Source organism: Enhydra lutris, unplaced genomic scaffold (assembly GCF_002288905.1).
Source record: "Enhydra lutris kenyoni isolate GAN:26980312 unplaced genomic scaffold, ASM228890v2 scaffoldscaffold15, whole genome shotgun sequence".
NCBI lineage: Eukaryota > Metazoa > Chordata > Mammalia > Carnivora > Mustelidae > Enhydra > Enhydra lutris.
In genome coordinates this window covers 53,486,205-53,504,812 of record NW_019154099.1, presented here as the reverse complement: position 1 = coordinate 53,504,812, position 18,608 = coordinate 53,486,205, and the positions used below count along the sequence as shown (strand labels likewise).

Here is an 18,608-nt window from a genome sequence, read left to right as displayed (position 1 = left end):
GCATCGGGCTCTCTGTTCAATGGGGATTCTGCTTCTCCCTCTGCCCCTCCGCCAGCTCATGCTCTCTCACTCTCTCTCTCTCTCTCTTAAATACACAAATAAAATCATTAAAAAAAAAAGAAAGAAAAAGAAGAAGAAGAAGAACACACTGAGAAACACTGTCCTAAGTATTTCATTTAAGTGGGCTGGCAAATTGTAATTTTTTTTTTCTTAAGCATGTGTGGGTTGAGTTTTCTATTACTTGAGCCCCAAAAAGATGTCCTACCTGATACACCTATGAGTATTTGGAAGACATCTGCCCCTTAGATAAGCCTGAATCCCTCCATTAGAGTTTAGACATTAGAAGCATATGAAGGCAACTCACGAGGCAATTATTAGAATAACATACATCTCATAATCTATTTAAGTTTTATCTACTTTATTCTATGCTACAATGAAATTTCATAGCATTTTGTAATCAAATATTGGAGGTACACAAAAACTAATACTTAGATTTCTTTTCTGAATAACAGAAAGTTTCTGGTATTTTCAGGTGGAATTTTATTTTGATGAACTTAAATTGAAGTTTTTTTTACATAATAAATATAATTACCAAGACAGATCTGATTTTACTTTGGAGACAATAAAAACCCTACACGTACGAGTTGCAACTAGTGTTCGTTTCACATACAACTCATAATTTCATTTCTCATTCATCTTTTGCAATCCTGATGAGAGACGCTTACCTATGTCTAAGGAGTCAAAGTGTTCTAGACACCCCAAAATAAAAATACTGTATTTAAGTAACTAGAAACTTATTTGGATGTAGCAAATTTGGGCAGGAGTCATTAAATTTCTGGTCTTCCGGGTCTTAGCACCCATTCATTATGTGATAAACCGCCATCTTTGGGAGTTCATGTAGCTTTTTGGCCACCAATGGACACCTTCAGATGGCTGTTTTACAAATAGTTGTTCCTGCCCATTTTGCCCTCAAATATACTGCCTTCTCAATTTCCTATGGATGGCCCTGACAGAGCCCCTGCTACTCTCCCAGGTGGCAGATATTTGAAGTATTTAACCAGGAATGAGCAAAAAGTATCAGTGCTGAACACCAGAGCAGGACAGGAGTTCTCTGGGAAGCAGAGACTTAACCCTTTCATTTCCAATTAGAAAGAGGCCCAAGTGTCTCTGGGGGAGGTGGGGAGGGAAGTTGTAGGACTTGGAATATTTGGAAACCAGTATGACCACAACAGTTTACATTTACCCAATAGGTCTTGCCCCTACCTCCCCAGTTCCAACCTTGATACCTGCTAATTCCATCATATCAATTTACCAGGCCTCCTCCCTCCTTTCGGTTTTTCTTTCCAGGGTCACCACCATAACTCAGAATATTCTTAGGTTTCACCATTGGTTATTAAAATAGCTTTCTCATTGTTCTGTCCACTTAAAGACTTCTGTCTGCTCATTGATCCTAAGACCAATGCCCCTGATATGTCCACCTGGAAAAGCCAATCTCTGTTCACCATTACCCACCAAGGTCATTACCTGCCCATAGTTATTTTTTTCTTTGGTATTGACAGGCTCCCTATGAGCTGCTCCCAATTATCTCTGCAGACTTCTCCTGGATGACTCTTCTAAAAGCACCCATTGACCTAAGTGAGCACGACTAGAGTCCATGACGTTCACTTTCAGATTTTGCTTATTTCCTCCCTCTAGCCAATGCCATCCTCCCATACCCACTAGGTAATCTCTTCCTTATTTTCAAAAAAGCTCAGACTCCTCCTATGCATGCCACTTTGCACTTCTTTAATACTGCTTTCTACTAAATTTCAAACCCACCATTCCATTTCCTAAGAAAAAAGACTCATACCTTTTCATCTTTATAGCCCCTACAGCTACCAATGAGGAATCTAACTCATAGTAATTGCTTCAAATACCTGGTAATTGAATATAAAAATGACATAATAATTAAACACATACACCACCAATATGTACATCTTCTGTTTTAGATCTTAACATATAAATTCTTGGATCTTTATATATTTGAAAGCAGTCCACTTTCAGAGCTTCAATTTTTTTTTTTTTTTTTGGATTTTATTTATTTATTTGTTTGAGGGGGTGAGGAGCAGGAGAAGTAGAGAGAGAATGTCAAGCAGACTCCACACTGAGTGTGGAGCTGGACGGACCTGGGGCTTGATCTCATGACCTTGATCTCAATACCTTGAGCTCATGACCTGAGCTGAAGTCAAGAGTCAGAAGCTTAACCAACCCAGCCACTCAGGCACCCCCAGAGTTTCAACTCTTAAAGATAGTGACTAATTTATACAGGCACACTTTCTAATAATTACACACATATTTTTGTCAAAGGTATTTATACTCATATGGACTTCCAATAAAACTAAATTATTTTTAATTTCAGAATCAAAGTTTACGAAAAATTAGTCTCTAACGGATCTCTAGTTCCTCACTAGAAATAGGAAACACATTCTCCATTAAGTTAATGATCTGCCTAACAATGTTGTCAGTTTCCAATAGTTGACCAACCAATCAATAGCTGTGGGACAGCTCACACGATCTAAAGCTGTTCACATTCTCTTTTCTTCTTTCAAGAAATGAATTCTGTTGTTTAAAATCTGAAAAACAGAAATCTGAATAATACTAAATATGTTGACTGATTCCACTGCTCTTTTGAAGTTCTCAGAAGATAAATTCCAAGAACAGCTTATTCAAGTAACCAAACACAGTATTCTGCATAAAACATTCTTTTAAAGTAGAAAAATGTATGAAAATTAAAGCGAGTAATTTAGCAAAAAGTAGTTAAGTGGCTTACTAGGTGTGCATATGAAAACAGACAACTATTAACCTGCCTCGTGACATATATCAATATTCTGGGTTTCCTAAAACCACTGTGATTTATGGCATTTGGAGAACGCATTTATGCAAAGACCCGCGGAAAGACGTCATAAAATGACAGACTGGGTATAGTTAAGTACAGTGGAAAGAAACACTTCCCCTTTGACTCACAGGACATTAAGTCTATATTTAGGGAATTCATTTTTATGAGATTCATATGAATTCCCTCACTAGAGATTAGCTGCTGGATATATTTTTGCTCGTCTCTTTTTAGTTTTCTTACCCCTTCAGAAAAATCAATATAATTTCCTGTATAATTAATATGGTTACATTTAAAACTGAAACATATTTACCTCCAAATTAAATTTAAATATCAGATATTTATAATCACATCAATCAACTAATTTCGCTGAGGAGCCGCGACATCGGAATACCTATGTTAAATCTCGTGGCTGATGGAGTAATTGCTCCCACCAGCTGAATCCTGTCCTGCCATGATGCCTTGCAGAGTCCAGGAGAAGGCAGAGCACAGGTACGGGGCTTGACCATGTCACTTCCTCTGCCCAGTAGTTTGTGGGCATAATGTGCAGGCGACTCAAGAGCACTGAGTATTTCCTCTTATCCTCTAGTGCTCTAGACCCACCACAACAAAAGCATACCCCGAGAGCAGAAGAGTAACATGGAGCTCAGCCCACACCCTGGGATCCAGGCTTGCCCAGCTGAGTCGTGAACCACACACCGAAAATGGAGAAAAAAATGTGGGTTTTGGTGTTTTCTGGTAAGCCACTGAATATCGGGGTAGTTTGTAAGGCAGCATTCCTGCAGCAGTAACAATAAAGTCTTAAGAGACAATATTAGAGAAAATCCGCTGCCGCCCTTGAGGAGTGCGTCATATAATTACAGTGATATGGGAACGGCCTGATAATAAGATCAATTACAGTAAGAGTAGCTGCTGATGAGTGATTTCAATAAGCCAGGATTTTCCCGAGTCGTCACTCTCAAAGTCACACTAGGAGAGGAAGAAACAGAGGCAAGGGGAAGTTTATTAACTCCCCGAGATTATGTAGTTCATAAGGGGCAGAGCCCATTTTTGAACCTGGAGGGTCCTTCTCCTTCAATCCTCTCACTGTTCTGCTTCTTACAGTTTCACATGGGGAAAAAGCACCTGGTTATTATGGATTAGTACCGCATACACTCATCGGAAATTGCAGGAAAGAAATTTAAATATGCTTGGGCATCTGTTACCTGGTGGCACTGTGCTAAACGCTGTAAGTCAATACGACAGTGACTGATGGCACACCTTATGGTGTCAGACAATATGATCTTAAACTTTCCATTTAATCTTTCTCAGCCTCAGCTTGTTGTCTTTAGAACGGCAAGACGACCCACCCAGTAGGCTCACTGTGAGAACTGAGCACAAGGGGCATATAGCAAATCCTAAATAAATAGTAGCTGTGTTATCATTACCTTATCTCGATGCCACAATACCACTATGAGATCCATTATTACAACTAAACAGACTTTTTTTTAAAGGACTTTATTTATTTATTTGACAGAGAGAGATCACAAGGAGGCAGAGAGGCAGGCAGAGAAAGGGAGAAGCAGGCTTCCCGCCACAAAGAGAGCCCAATGCGGGGCTCGATCCCAGGATCCCGGGATCGTGACCTGAGCCGAAGGCAGAGGCTTTAACCCACTGAGCAACCAGGTGCTCCTAAAACAGACATTTTTTAAAGTGCATCCCATATAATGTTGCCTTTTTAGAAAGGAACTGTTTTCCAAACCATCATTATTTCCTCCAAATAACCCCATACACATGATTCACCTGCGGTTCTTGTAACTCACACTTGGTTCTCTCTCTAGTTTGACTAGTTCTGTCCCACACAGAGGGAAGCACAGACTGCTGTAGTTTATGATTTGACAATTATAGCTTTGATATGGCTTTTGGTAATTACTTTGGGGGTATATTTCAAGATATGCACAAATATTCTTTTATTGTATTTTAATAAGCTATGTACTGATAGTTGGGAATTTAACAAATGCCAAGTCTACATTACAGAATGTTAATGGCTATATTACAATATAGGCAGGTATCATAGGCATTGGGCATTCATTAAATAATAATTTATGAGAGTGAGAGTCGTAAAAATTCTCAGAGTAAAGCTTCCAAGGCAAGCTGAAGGTCATAGGACATCTCTCTGTAGCGGTCAACTGTCTGAAATGAAAATCTTCCCACCCCTTTCCTGAAACACAGGGCCCTGGATTCAGCACCCACTGCTTTCTAATGGCTCCGATCTCCCAGCTGCCACTGCCCCATCCTCTGCTAGTCATCTTTCTGGAGACGTTTAATAAATGCTCGTTGAATTTAACTTAACTGAAGCTCAGAGAAGCCAAGTGACTTACGCAAGGTCACACAGTAAGTAACAACGGTGGAGAAAGAACAATTTGTTTTGCTTTCTAATTCCCATTCTCAGCCACTTTCCAGAGCAGTGTGCCTCTGCGTTTCCATCCTATCCAAACCTGCTCACTTAGATTTCCCAAAGGAAAGATTACTAACTTCACCAGAGACTACGTTATTTATTAACAGATCAGTGCATTGTCACTCTTAAGTCTTAAAATTCCACAGGGAGCACATTGGCAGGGATGAAATATACAAGTAGAATTTCAAGAATCCTGGGCAGATTGATGAGTGACTTACGCACCTCTGAAGAGTAAAGGGCACCCTCGTGGTGATCCAGTCAAAACTGTTCACTTGTTGGGGCGCTTGGGTGGCTCAGTCCTTAAGGAACGGCCTTAGGCTCAGGACATGATTCCAGGGTCCTAGGATCGAGCCCCACATCGGAGTTCCTGTTCAGTGGGAAGCCTGCTTCTCCCTCCCCTGCTCCCCCTGCTTGTGTCCCCTTTCTCACTGTGTCTGTCTTTGTCAAATAAATGGGTAAAATCTTTAAAAAAAAATTCACTTTTCTATGGACACTGTCTTCCCTCACTGCACATTTCTGCTAATTGCCATTGGTTTGTTCTCAAAAAGATTAGATAGATAGATAGATATATTGAAGATATTATTATTATTATACATATTAAAAATTGCATGTTATTTGTAAGTCTGGATTTCATATTATGAATAATTTTATAAGAGCAAAAGATCATCTCAAGCGTGAGTTATTCTTTTTTTTTTTAAGATTGATTTATTTGAGAGAGAGGGCACCAAGTGTGAGTTACAAGAACCGCAGGTGAATCATGTGTATGGGGTTATTTGGCGGAAATAATGATGGTTTGGAAAACAGTTCCTTTCTAAAAAGGCACAGGGCAGTAGGGGAGGGGCAGAGGGAGAGGGAGAGAGAAAATCTCAAGCAGACTCCCCACCAAGCGCAGAGCCCCACACTGGGATCCATCCCATGACCCTAAGATCATGACTCAAGCCGAAATCAAGAGTCGGACACTCAACGAATTTTGCCACCTCAGTGCCCCGAAATGTGATTTACTCTTGGTAGACAAAATAACACTAGTCAATGTCCATGAAAGTAACATATATATTCAACCCTCCTATCTACATTTTCTTTGACTCTTACAGACCAGGAAAATTAAAGGTTACAGGAAAGTTTCTCCCCTTGCTGACTCTGGAGAACCCTTATTTTGATAAGAGTTGATGGTAAGTATGATCCCTCTAAGAATATCAGTTACAGCTGAGAGAAATGTTCTTTGTTGGTATGAGAGTTAGTCCCAATGCTTTCTGCTACCTGGACTTCTTTTGATATTAAATTAATAAAGTGTTCTTCTGTCCAGCATTGGAGCTTTTAGGTGCATTATCCCTGGCATAAGGTAGAAATGAGAATGAAAATCTGCTCTTCCAAGAAAAAAACCAACAGAAGATATATTTTTAAATATAAAAATATATAAAAAATATAAAAAAATTTAAAAATATAAAAATATATTAAAATATATAAATATATAAAAATATATTAAAATATATAAAAAATATAAAAAATATAAAAATTATGCTATTTCAGGACTCCAAGTTCATGAAATATTTTCCCTAAATATGTGGCTTCAGGACAACTTTAATATGTTTGAGGAGAAACCTCCTCCTGATTTGAGGGGGGGAGTAATTTTTTCTCAGGGTTCCTTAATATGATAGCTGGAGAATAACAATTTTGACTACCTCTTAAAAGTTGTACGAGAATTGAATGAATTCATACATACAAAAATATTTTCCAGCAAAGCACTCAAACAGACATAGATATTTTCCCATTATTCTTGTGTATTACTAACACAGCTTTAATTTTTAAAACTCAGATTCCTCCAAGCAAGCAATTGAAGTCTATCCAGGACACAGCTAGAATCAAATATTTTCCTTCTTAAAACAAATGAATTATTTCATGTCAAGATGACTCTTGGAGTTTATACAACCAATGATGTTGACCAAGAAAGCGGAAAAAAAAAAAAAGAGAGAGAGAGAGAGAGAGAGAAGAAAATATCTGTAACCTGCCCTTTATATTTTGGAGAGGAAAAGGCTTAAGTGGCCAAGTCATTTTGTTTAGAAAAATAACTGGTTTTGTCTAACTATTTTGCACAGCAGAAAATGATAGCTTTGACAAAGCAGTAATGGCCAATAAGGAAATAAATTTGCTATGTTTTGATTTTCTGATTTTGGCTCCTTACTCTCTCCCATTGACTAAATCATGATTTACAGTTAAGGCCTTGCCATAAGAGAAGTTTCTAAGCAGTATCAAAACTCACTAACCTCTTAAAAAAAAATGTGTTTTGGCCTGCCTTTCCCCAGGAAGTATCCAGATTAAACAGTAAAACAGAAAACTAGAGTGGGTAACTATTCACTTGGAATAATTTGATGCTTGAACTAGTGACTATATACAATTAGGATGATAGGGCTCTTGGCAGAGAAACTTGTCTTACGGCCTAAGTTAGGACTGAAGGGACGTGAGGTCAAGCCAATGAGCATCCTTATAAAGGTCTTATTTTTCTTTTCCCTTTATAAAGCCATCATTCTTCTACCCAACCTTAAGTAAGATAATTTAGAGTAGACAGAAGAATGAGTTCTATTACAAAATATAGTTTCTTATTTGCCAGGAAATGTGATCCTTGAAAAGACAAAGCACTCTTTTCCAAAGAAAATGAGATTTGCAACCTCCTTGCAGTTCTCTATCTTTATCAATTTAAGAATTAATGGAAAATAGCCTGAGAATTTACCCATGCGGAGGCCTAAAAATGCCCCGGTAAATCCCCTTGGTATTCTCAGTCTCTGCTGTACCATATTTCTCCTACTCCTCAGATGTGTCTCTTGACCTTGAATCCCACACCAGGTTTGGAATCTAAATTTCCCTAAGGACAAAGGCTTCAGATCTCCCAGTTCCACTTGATTTGAAGTCTCCCTTCGCCAAGATCAGCAACATATGAAGACACTTTTATTAACAGTTCTGTTGGCCTATGACTCCCTCCCACATGCCTGGGGACCCAACTCACTCTTACTGGAAATGTCTACACGTCCACGCAAGAACAAGGGAGATACAGAGCTGTGTGCACATCTGTGTACACAATTTTAAATTGGATTCTGAAAATACTGCTTAAAGTCCTCCTATATTTAAAAAAAAAAAAAAAATGGAAGCCACTGGAACATTTACTAATAGGCAAATCATTTAATAAAGCAATATATCCCTACTACAAGACATCACACACCCATAAAAATTCTTGATTCTATATATTATTAAGCTAGAATGAGAGCTGCAATATATTCTTAAGGTGGGGGGAAGCACGAGAGGGAGAGAAAAAGACCTGGGAGGGTGTGTGTTCACATGTTTACAACACACACATGTACAGAACCATGGGAAAACCAAGTACATGCCCCACATTAAATACTGATTAACTCCAGGGGTTATGCTAAAGACCAGACGAAAGAGGACTCATGCACACACAAATCTAGCTCACCTGAATTCAATTATATGTGCTTAGGCATTGAAGGTAAAATACTTGGCAATAAAGGAATATAGAATAATCATTTAAATAGTATAGAGATTCTGTCATTCCATTCAGCGAGCGGGAGTCCCAAGTGGGGGTGAAGAGGGAATGTGAAAGAGATAGCACTTCCATGGGCTGAGCTCCTGCTGGGCGTCCCCCAGTGAGCTGAGGGGCCCCAAAAGAACACTCCAGCTACGACTCCTCTCAGATCCAACCAAAAGCCAAAAATGGAGTAAACACAGAAACAGCCATGGAATAAACACTCATTTGCTAGTATTTACCGTGCTAGACTGAGAGAAGGTGTAATGAACTTGGGGTCTGCAGATTTGTCAGGGTCACATGTACACATCAAATGTCTGATTTTGTGCAGATGTAGAATCTCTTTTCTGGATAAAATCCAACCTCAATGTACTGGCTTTTATCGATGCATTTATGTGTTGCTTGAGATTCTGTAGTGGACATGTGCGATGTTTTAATAAATTTTAAATACTGTAAAAAAATGGACAGTTTAAAAAATATTCTAATACATAAACAATATGTTCTCTGGTAATTTCATTTCAGGTCACCAGATTTTAAAAAATTACATCTTCTCATAGAAATAATACCCCCATAAAAATAGCTAGGCAAAAAAGCAGTATATGCTGCATATAGAAACAGGTACAAGGAATACATGTCCATCACTGGTCAGTCAATTACTAGTAAATACACTTAAAGCAAAGATATATTCCCTTTGGCTTTAGCATAATCCCCTTAGAGAGTCTAGGTTAATAATGGTACTAAAAACTCCCACTGGGAGTGACAGTTAGACTGGCTATTTTATTAGATGCTTCATGTGTATTTTCTCACTTAAAGTCTGCAATACCGCTCCCCAGAGTGTTCATTATATCCCATTACAGAGATGAACAAACCGAGTCTTACAGAATTTACCAAAACTGCTGGAGTCCCCACAGCGAGTAAGGCAGGTGACAGGGACTTCAACAAAAGTTTATTATTTTTATGTGCAAAAACCGTCCAGAGACAGGCAATCCAGGACTGATGTGTCAGCTCCATGGCCTCCCTGAAAGCCGGGGTTCCCGCCATCCCCATAGGTGGCCGCCATGTTCATCTCTGGATCCAAATGGGCTATTGGCACGAGGTCCATTCTAGGAAGGAAGGAGGGTGGATGGGCAAAACAAATACCTCCCCGCAAGTCAGCTCCCTTTGAGTTCCCCTACAACACCTCCACTTACAACTCTTCAAGCCAGAATTCCATCACATGTCTACCCTTAGCTCTAAGAAGGAGGCGTGGTTGAAAAAACTGGGAGATTTAAGAACCAGAATGATTACTATTCAATCTGATGTTGTTTACACATCTGTGATTAAACTACCCCATCTCTGGTGTCTCCAGGACATTCAGTAATGTTCACAGAACTCAAAAACTCTGCAAAGGTGAGCTGTTTTGATTTTGTTTGGTACTGTGCTGCTTTTCGTATTCTTGTAAGTTGAAGGAGTGGGTTCTGGGATCAAACCACGTGAGAACAAAGCTTTGGAGGAGATGAACAGCCAGGAAATACAGACATCTTGGGGAGGGGGGGCAAGAATCAGCAGGAGCCAGGCGCTGAGTGTAAACTCTGCAAATGTGCAAAAATCTTAGGGTTTTCAGTAAAGAAAATGACTAAAAATGCCAGATTCAAACATTTCACACAATATTTAGGGCATGACTCTAGAACCATAAATCAGAGTGAGGATTTCAGGGACAAGAACACAAAAGTCAAGTTCCTGAGATGAAGACAGAAACCAGGATCAGAATCTTAGACATCCCGCAAGCTGGAACATGACCCAGTGAGTCTCAGGCTTGAGATGGCCAGAGCAAAAAGCTCTCCAGCCTCGACATTATGGAGAAGGCATGATGTCTGCAGGGAGATGGTTCCAAAAACTCACTGATAATCAAAGGAGGAAAGGTGAACTAAGCTTAAACCCAGAGGAAGATATAATGTGGAAAGAAAACCATTTCTCTGGGAGTTAATATTTTAGGACCAAGTATCAAGCTAGGGTAGAAGAGAGGCCTTTGACATAAGTAAGCATGTAACTTCAATGACTCACTAATCACTTATGTGTTTTATCATAATTATTGATCCCATTGATAATATTATAACCCCCATTTCATAAATAAGGAAACAGGAGTGGCAAAAATTTGAGTACCTTGCCCAGAACTCCAGAGTTGGCAAGTGATCATGTCAAGCATTGAAAGTAGGCAACTGGGAGGCAATCAGTCACTCTTTTAAGATGCGGCCCAGAAGCCTGGAGTTCCTTATCAGCAGTGGTGTGGGAAAGACTGGGGGCAGGGAAATTAGACCACGAAGATGAGTTCTGGAAGGAAGGAAAAGACTCAGTACTTGCATCCTGGATGAAGTGTAAGAAGAGCCAGGTACTAACGGGGGCTGGCATGGCTCTCTCTTGCCATTCATACGCCGTAACGTTCCTGCGCTGCACAGAAAGATGGATATGGTAGGAAGACTAAGGGCCCTCAGAGATGCATGAGCACAAAGATTTATGTCAAAGGTTACCTCTTTCTCAAGGACTTTAGCCACAGTATTTAATTCTTGCTCAATGAAACTCTCATAGACATTTGTAGAAATTATAATCTGCATTGCATTATGGGTATTTGGTATTTCATCTCCCTACTCAATGGGAAGTTGTCATATTGTCCTCATCTTTCTATCCCTTTCAACAGCAGAGGGTCTAGTAAAATGTACAGCACCTCATAAGTACTGGCTAAGTTCAATTCAATTAGCTCTTCCTGGTCACTAAAATTGAAACTCTTTTAAGCGAAATATTTCAAAAGTGATTAGAAAAGATTTTTTTTTAAGATTTTATTTATTTATTTGACAGAGGGAGAGAGATCACAAGTAGGCAGAGCAGCCGGCAGAGAGAGAGGGGGAGAGGGAAGCAGGCTCCCTGACAAGCAGAGAGCCAGATGGGGGGCTCGATCCCAGGACCCAGGCAGAGGATTAACCCACTGAGCCACCCAGATGCCCCTAGAAAAGATTTTTAAAAAACACAATATTTTATTTAAGTTTAATCAGACCTGTTCAAATGGTTATTCAGGGATGCCTTGAAATATTAGCTGAAAGTCTTCTTATGTAACCAAACCTTTTACTCTTCTCGAAGAAATAGTCCACCCAAATTAGTTTACTTCTCCTCTGACCTCCCCCGGCACAGGAATAATCTCTGGGTCGGACCTTTAGCAGTCCAAGGAAGATTCATGTGCCATTTACAAGTGGACACCGGATTATACATTAGTTATACATTAATATAAATGTAATCACTTTCAACTAGGCTCAAACGAAAATAAGTATCTTTCTTATGATTGACAACATAAGAATCCCAGCAGACATGACTTTCAAAGTGTATCTAATACAGCTGCTCTGAGGCTGGGCCAAAATGACTATCCTTGCTTGACCTTTTGAGCTTTGGATCAGTAACAGGCCAGGCTACATTAAGAAAACTAAATTGCTCCCACGGCATCCAATGTCCAATAAATACAAAGCTGGGCTATCTATCTATCTCCCCATCCATCTAGCTATCCACCCATCCATCCATCCTAGCTCACCTTTGTGATAATATAATATAATATAATATACATACATATATAATATATATAATATTGTTATATATATTATATATAATATTGTTATATGCCTAGACACATATTTATACATAGTGAGCACTCTGTGCAAAACACCATTCTAAGAGTTTTACATGTGTCAGAGCTCACAACCATCCTGTAAGGGAGGTATTGTTGTTATTCCTATTTTACAGATGAAGACATCAAGGCTCAGAAAGTTGAAGTAATTGCCCAAGCTCACACAGCTGTTACTTGGTGGGGCTGGGATGTGACTCCCGGAAATTCTCCCCCAGAGCCCAGAGTATGAGTCATTCTAGGCCACCCTATCAGAACAGGATTTTATTTTCCTCAAAGGGGTGGGGAGGTCTACAAAAGCTACTCTATTTCTAGAAAACCCCATGGAGGTAAAGGCACAGGTGCACATAAAAACATGAAAGACAACTTGCTATGTCTCTCTCTTCCTAGGGGCAACAGAGGAACTTGTTCCTGAAGACGGAATAGAGAAGCCACATTGGAAGCACGGTACAAGCTGGCATGTTGGGGAGGCAGCCAGAAGGCATGCTGTGTGAGAAGATCTCACCCGCCTGGCAAACGTCCTCAGAGCTTTTGCAGGGGCAGGTCCTGCACGAGGCCCGTGGGGAGCAGCCCTCAACGGGCATCAGTCACAAATCGGAGAATGGGAAAGGCACAAAGTTATTTCATTCAGCCTTGAAATAAAGAGAAACATTTTGCCTTCCGTGGGGAATGTGTACATATGCAAACAAAACCATGCATGACTCAGGGCTGCATTTGTATCTGGGAGGAAAGAATGCAGTGACTCAGAAGTTAGGGGTAAACAATAAATCACTTTCCATGGGAGATCAACAAGGGCACCAGAGGCCACAGCATTCTCTCTGCAGAACTTTCCAGAAAGGAACCGGAGACACTTCTTCAATAGGGACATTTTACCTGATGGCACCCATAACTAGTTTCATCACCTGAACACTGCGTCTTACCTCTTACCTTTCCAATGAAAGAACAATTCAAAAAAAAAAAAAAAAAATGCCTTGAAAAAATGCATTTGGAACTCATGATATTGAAGAGACCTTGCCAGAGGCAGTACATGCCAGAGAAGCCGGGTAACAGTCAAATTTGGAATGAAATATTAGACAATACTTAGCTTTCATTCCAAAGGGCTGCCCTTAATAATACTGCAGCCTGGGGGACAGACAACATTAAAATTAGGAGCTGTGGATTTTCAGTATTTTTGAAGGGTTGAGCCCCAGCCTGTAAGGGGAAACAAACCACAGAGAAGCACCTGTGCTCTTCCAAATTACTGACATGACCACTTTGCACTGCCAAGCGGTGTGCATATTAAAGATTCTCACTAGACATCTCTGGGCCCAGGGGACAATAAAAAACCATTTTGCTACAAACTCCTTCTTCCTCTGTTAGTGTTGGACTCTCATGCTTAAAGACATTGTGGGTAAAATAAGTTGTGATTTTCTTCCCCCCTTCAAATTTGCCAAACCCTGGTTGGAATGCATCGTGTCGTCCTTTGACCAAAGGAGCGCCTGGATCATTCCCAGTGACCCAACCGAGGCTCCGGACTCAGGTAAGCGGCGCGTCCGTGTGAAACTGGTACAGGCGAGGGGTGTTTCTACCAAGAAATTTATCTTGACCCATTCCAGTATCACAACCTGAATCACTCCTTTAAAATGTACCAGAGAAATGAATTTATGTTTACTCCAACCTTCCAAAATACCAAGTTTCACGGCAGCCGAAAAATTCAAGCCACTAAACCAAACCAAAAAGCAATCACTTCTTTCTAAGTCTGAATTGCTTGGTTATTTTTTCCCTGTTACCGTTTTCTGACATGCACTTCTCTCTGTGAAACGAATCCTAAGCATAAGAAGGCAAATCAGAGTTCAAAGACACAACCTGCGCCCCCCCGGAATTTGGGGAAACAATATTCTCCCGCTTTTCCTTGGTAAAAAGAAAATACAGGCTTACGTTCTGCGAATATGGTTAACATTCGTGATCCGGCTAGAGGAGCCCACCAGACTGGCTCCCCTTGTGAGGAAGGTGGGAGGTTTAATCTGTCATAAGGAGAGTTATAATTAAGTGAGTGAATATTAACAATATTATTTCCACCGAAGTTTGGACGCCAGGCCTGAGAAAAGTATTGCAACACGTGATTCCAGAGTGGAGGAGCGCTAGGAAGATTTGGGGGAGGGTCGTCACTTCCCAAAGTCACTTTCCAAAGACCCTCTGAGGCTCTCCCCGGGAAGGGGCAGAAGCCCCCGCGGAGAGTGCGCCCCCCGCGCCCGCGGTGCACCGGCTGCCCCTTACCTGCGCAGATGCTCCCGTCGTAGGTCTCGCACACCCAGTCGTGGCACTCACACAGGGGCCCGAAGTACACGCCGGGCTCCGACACGTGGCAAATGCAGACCCCGCAGTCGCACCGGCCGCGGCCGTGACACAGAGCGCCCCCTGGGGGCTGCCTGGGCGCCCGGCAGCGGCGCTCCGACTCAGCCCGGGTCAGCCTGCACGCGGCACCAGTCCCGCTCCTGCAAGGGCGGCAAACCACAGCGGGGCCACGGTCAGGAGCAGACACTGCCCCCATTGACTCTGAGCGCCTGTTTCCCCCCCAGTGCCCACTCGTATGGCGACGTTCAACTTCACAGGAAGGAAGTTTGAGGTTCCACCTTTCTCTGGGGGCCACCCATGGATCACGCCAAGAGAAATGACAAACACCCAAAATGCACCCCTAGGAATAGGACCGCCTTCCTGGTGGACAGAGGAGATCAGCCCCTGCCTCTTGGTGTCTTGCTACTGAATCTTATATGCATATTTAGATTAGATGCAAATGAATGCAAAGGATGACATTTGGCTGACTTTTCAGTACTCTAAAAAAGTCCCATTGCTAGCTGCTGGCCAAGGGCATCCGTTTTATGACAAGAAGAGGTGAATATGTAGGAAGAACTATACAGGTTATGCTAGTCTAGGGCATATTTTTTTTAAGTTGCACGAAGCAGTTTTTAAACTATACTTTAAAAAAGTTTGGCTATCATTATGCGTCTCAAAGTCTCTTTCAAAATGCAATACAGTAATTTAATACAGACCCTGTGAAACAATTCTGCTTTATAAGGGATGAGCACACCCGGGTACACAGGGGATTACCTTAGTCTGGGAGCAGAAGTTTCTCCTGGTAGGTAGTAAAATAGGAGGAAATATATTTATATATCTTATACGTATAAATATATTTTTACATTTATTCACGGTATTTTTCCAAAGGAAAAGGACAAACACGGAAAAGGACAAAAAATAAATAAATAAAAGGACAGACACGAAATAACACCCACGGAAAGGAATAGGAACAGGTTGGAAACAGTTTATCCCGGATCCAACTTTCTAACTGCTCTTGGCTCGGGGCAGCCATCCTGCAAACTTGAGCCCCGCCACGCAAAGCAGGGCAGGTTCCTCTCGAAGAATAACAAACCAAACTTACCTCAGAGATGGCGAGAAGCTCTGAGGAACAGCTGACAGCCCCGCGAAGAGAAGGGAGGACACGAGCAGCAAGAAGTTGCTGAAGGCTGCGGGACACATGCTGAGCTCCCGGGCCACGCAGGCGAGCTGGGCTCCTGCTGGGTGGGACTCCCGGTGGGGAGGGGGGAGGGCGCGGCAGGGAGAGGTGCCACCCGCAGGCTGCCTGCAGACAGACACACAGACACCACCGCGTGCAGGTCGGGCCTCTACAGGGAGCCGGGAGCGCCTTGATGAGCTTCTGGCGAGGATTTGGGCAGCAGCACCGCTCTGGGCGGGGTGCTGGTACCAAACCCTCAAGTGCGGAGTCTAGGCAGGGAAGTAATTAGAAACAGTTGTACAAGCAGATGGTTTATTTTGACATTAAAAAAAAAAAAAAAAATGTCCTGTTCACAGATTTGGGAAAATCGTCTCTTTCTTCAAGTGCAGGCCCCAGAAAAATATTTGACAAGGGACTATTTGGGCTGATTGATATTAAAGAGACAGATAAAGTCGTCCACTAGATATCAAGGGGAAGGGGACCGCTGGTGACAATATCAGCGTGAGCACTCGGGTGGGGGAATTACTTTCCTCAGAGGCTTATTTTATTATTTTTATTAACATATAATGTATTATTCGCCCCAGGGCTACAGGTGTGTGAATCGTCAGGTTTACACACTTCCTAGCACTCACCATAGCACATAACCTCCCCAGGGTCCATAACCCAGCCACCTCTCCATACCTCCCCTCCCCCAGAGGCTTATTTTAAGCAGGTGTACTACTTGCGGTATGAGTTGTGGCAGGGGAAGCACAACGAACAAATGCAACTTTTTTCTTGTACTTTTTATTCTCTGTTTTAAATGATGGATTTTTCACTTCCTAAGCCTTTAAAAAGTGTGTCATGCTCCTGGCTGTTTGGGCCTGGAGTTTATCACACCACATTTTTTTCTTCTTGTCTTGGATGGTTCAAATTGTAATTGTCCCAGATTCACCCCATTCTCCCCCATGAACAAAATATGAAGAAACAAAATAAAAAATGTCTGATCATGGTGTTGACTGCATTAAAAAAACATCAGTGTCACTGATTAAGAACCCACTCTGTGCCAGTCACTTAGTATATTTTTCTCTGATTTTAACAATAACCACACAGTCATTGGCTCATTTGGCAAACCCAAGTTTAGCATCTATCAGGGGCCAGGCTGTGTGCCAGATAGAGAGGACACAACTGGAGAATTCAAGAGACATGATCCCTGCTCGTGGGAGCAAGGGGGGCAGTGGACATTCATCAAAAACACAAATACAGAAGGACAAAGTGCAAAGAAAGAGGAAGGCGGTTACTTTCAGATTAGCTGGAGATGCCTGATCTACTCAAGATGGTGGCATTTGAGCTAAAGGAGGAGGAACGAAGAGGAGTAATTCAGGTGGATATGCAGAAGAGGTGGAAGAGAGTAAGAAAACCTTCTTATTCCCATAACGAAGATCAAGAAACCAAGGACAAAGAATGACCTCTTGCTCAAAAGTGACCGCCTTGCTCAGATTCATGCAGGAAGTTACAGTGGGGGTTCAGCTGAAGGCTGTGGGACCCTCAAAGCCCCATACACTATCTCTTACACTGTGTGGTCACCCAGGGAGGGTTGTGGAGGGTTGCATGAAAGGGTAGAAAATGTTCTTTCTTTCCTCTAAGCACTTTACATACAATAGCTCCTCACCAACTAGAGTCATCCAAGCTGCAGGTCTGTAGTTTTAACATCCAGATAAGCTGTAACAGAATGGGATTTCTTCCTGCTACGTACACAGACAAAGGACTACCCCCAGCATTTGCCTTCTGAGGCAAGGAGACAAAGAATTTCCTCTGTACAGAGCCCACCCCTTTCCTCCTGCTTCCCCAATCTTCATCTGTACCAAGGGGGGCCTGGGCCACACGCTAGCCCACATAGCTAAGCCTCGTCCAAATGTCTGACCCTTTGTCAACCCATAAATCCAGGTGTGTACGTGCTGTTGAGGAGATCTGCCATTGGGAGGACAGACCGGGGAAGGGTGTGCACTGGCCAGAAAGTGGTCTAGACAGGGAATTCTGGAGTCCCAGATACTCCGAGTACAGTTAGGAGTGAGTGACGTGGGCTCTGGGTTGTCAAGTTGCCTGGGTCACGTGAACTAGTCCTCCTGTGGGGAGGAGGCATGGTCTGGAGGAGAATCAGAAGCTGTTAGAAAAATGCAAGTTCTCAGACCCAACCCCAGACCTACTGAATTTACAGGGTGCCTTTAACAATATCCTAAGAAATCCATTTGCACCTCCTAATTTGAGAAGCCTTGTAAAGCGCAGGGCCCGGGGCTGGGGCCATGGAGACCTAGATCTAAGGGTTTTATACTCATTCCTGGTTCAACTTCCAGCGCGATATTCCTTCCCAGCCACGTGGAACCCTATGAGAACATAGGAACAGGCTCTCCTGCCAACATCTAAAAACCTTGGTGACTCAGAGACTATGGGAATAGTGGAAGGGAAGCATCAACTCCAAAGCCTGACTAGGAATTTGCAGAGAAAACATGGGACTTGTAACAAATGAGTCATGTCTTACTTACTTTTTGTGTATTTTCTGAGGGGGAAGAAAAGAATCATTGTGAAATAGGGACGTGATGTTTGAACCTTTCTTCCATGAATTAGAACACTTATTTGACCCTGTGGTATTTTCATACAGTG

General features: G+C 41.9%; 1 protein-coding gene across 2 annotated transcripts in view; it reads right to left on the bottom strand.

Annotated features, from left to right (window-relative positions):
- LOC111147097 (integrin subunit beta like 1) overlaps positions 1–15,994 on the bottom strand; it is a 205,620-nt gene extending 189,626 nt beyond the window's left edge. For both annotated transcript variants that reach the window (XM_022502984.1, XM_022502985.1), the window contains exons 1-2: positions 15,897–15,994; positions 14,738–14,955 (exon numbers count right to left, since the gene is read on the bottom strand). In XM_022502984.1, coding sequence (XP_022358692.1) covers positions 14,738–14,955; positions 15,897–15,994 — 316 coding nt within the window. The remainder of the gene's footprint in view (positions 1–14,737; positions 14,956–15,896) is intronic.
- Between the last annotated feature and the right edge of the window lie 2,614 nt (positions 15,995–18,608).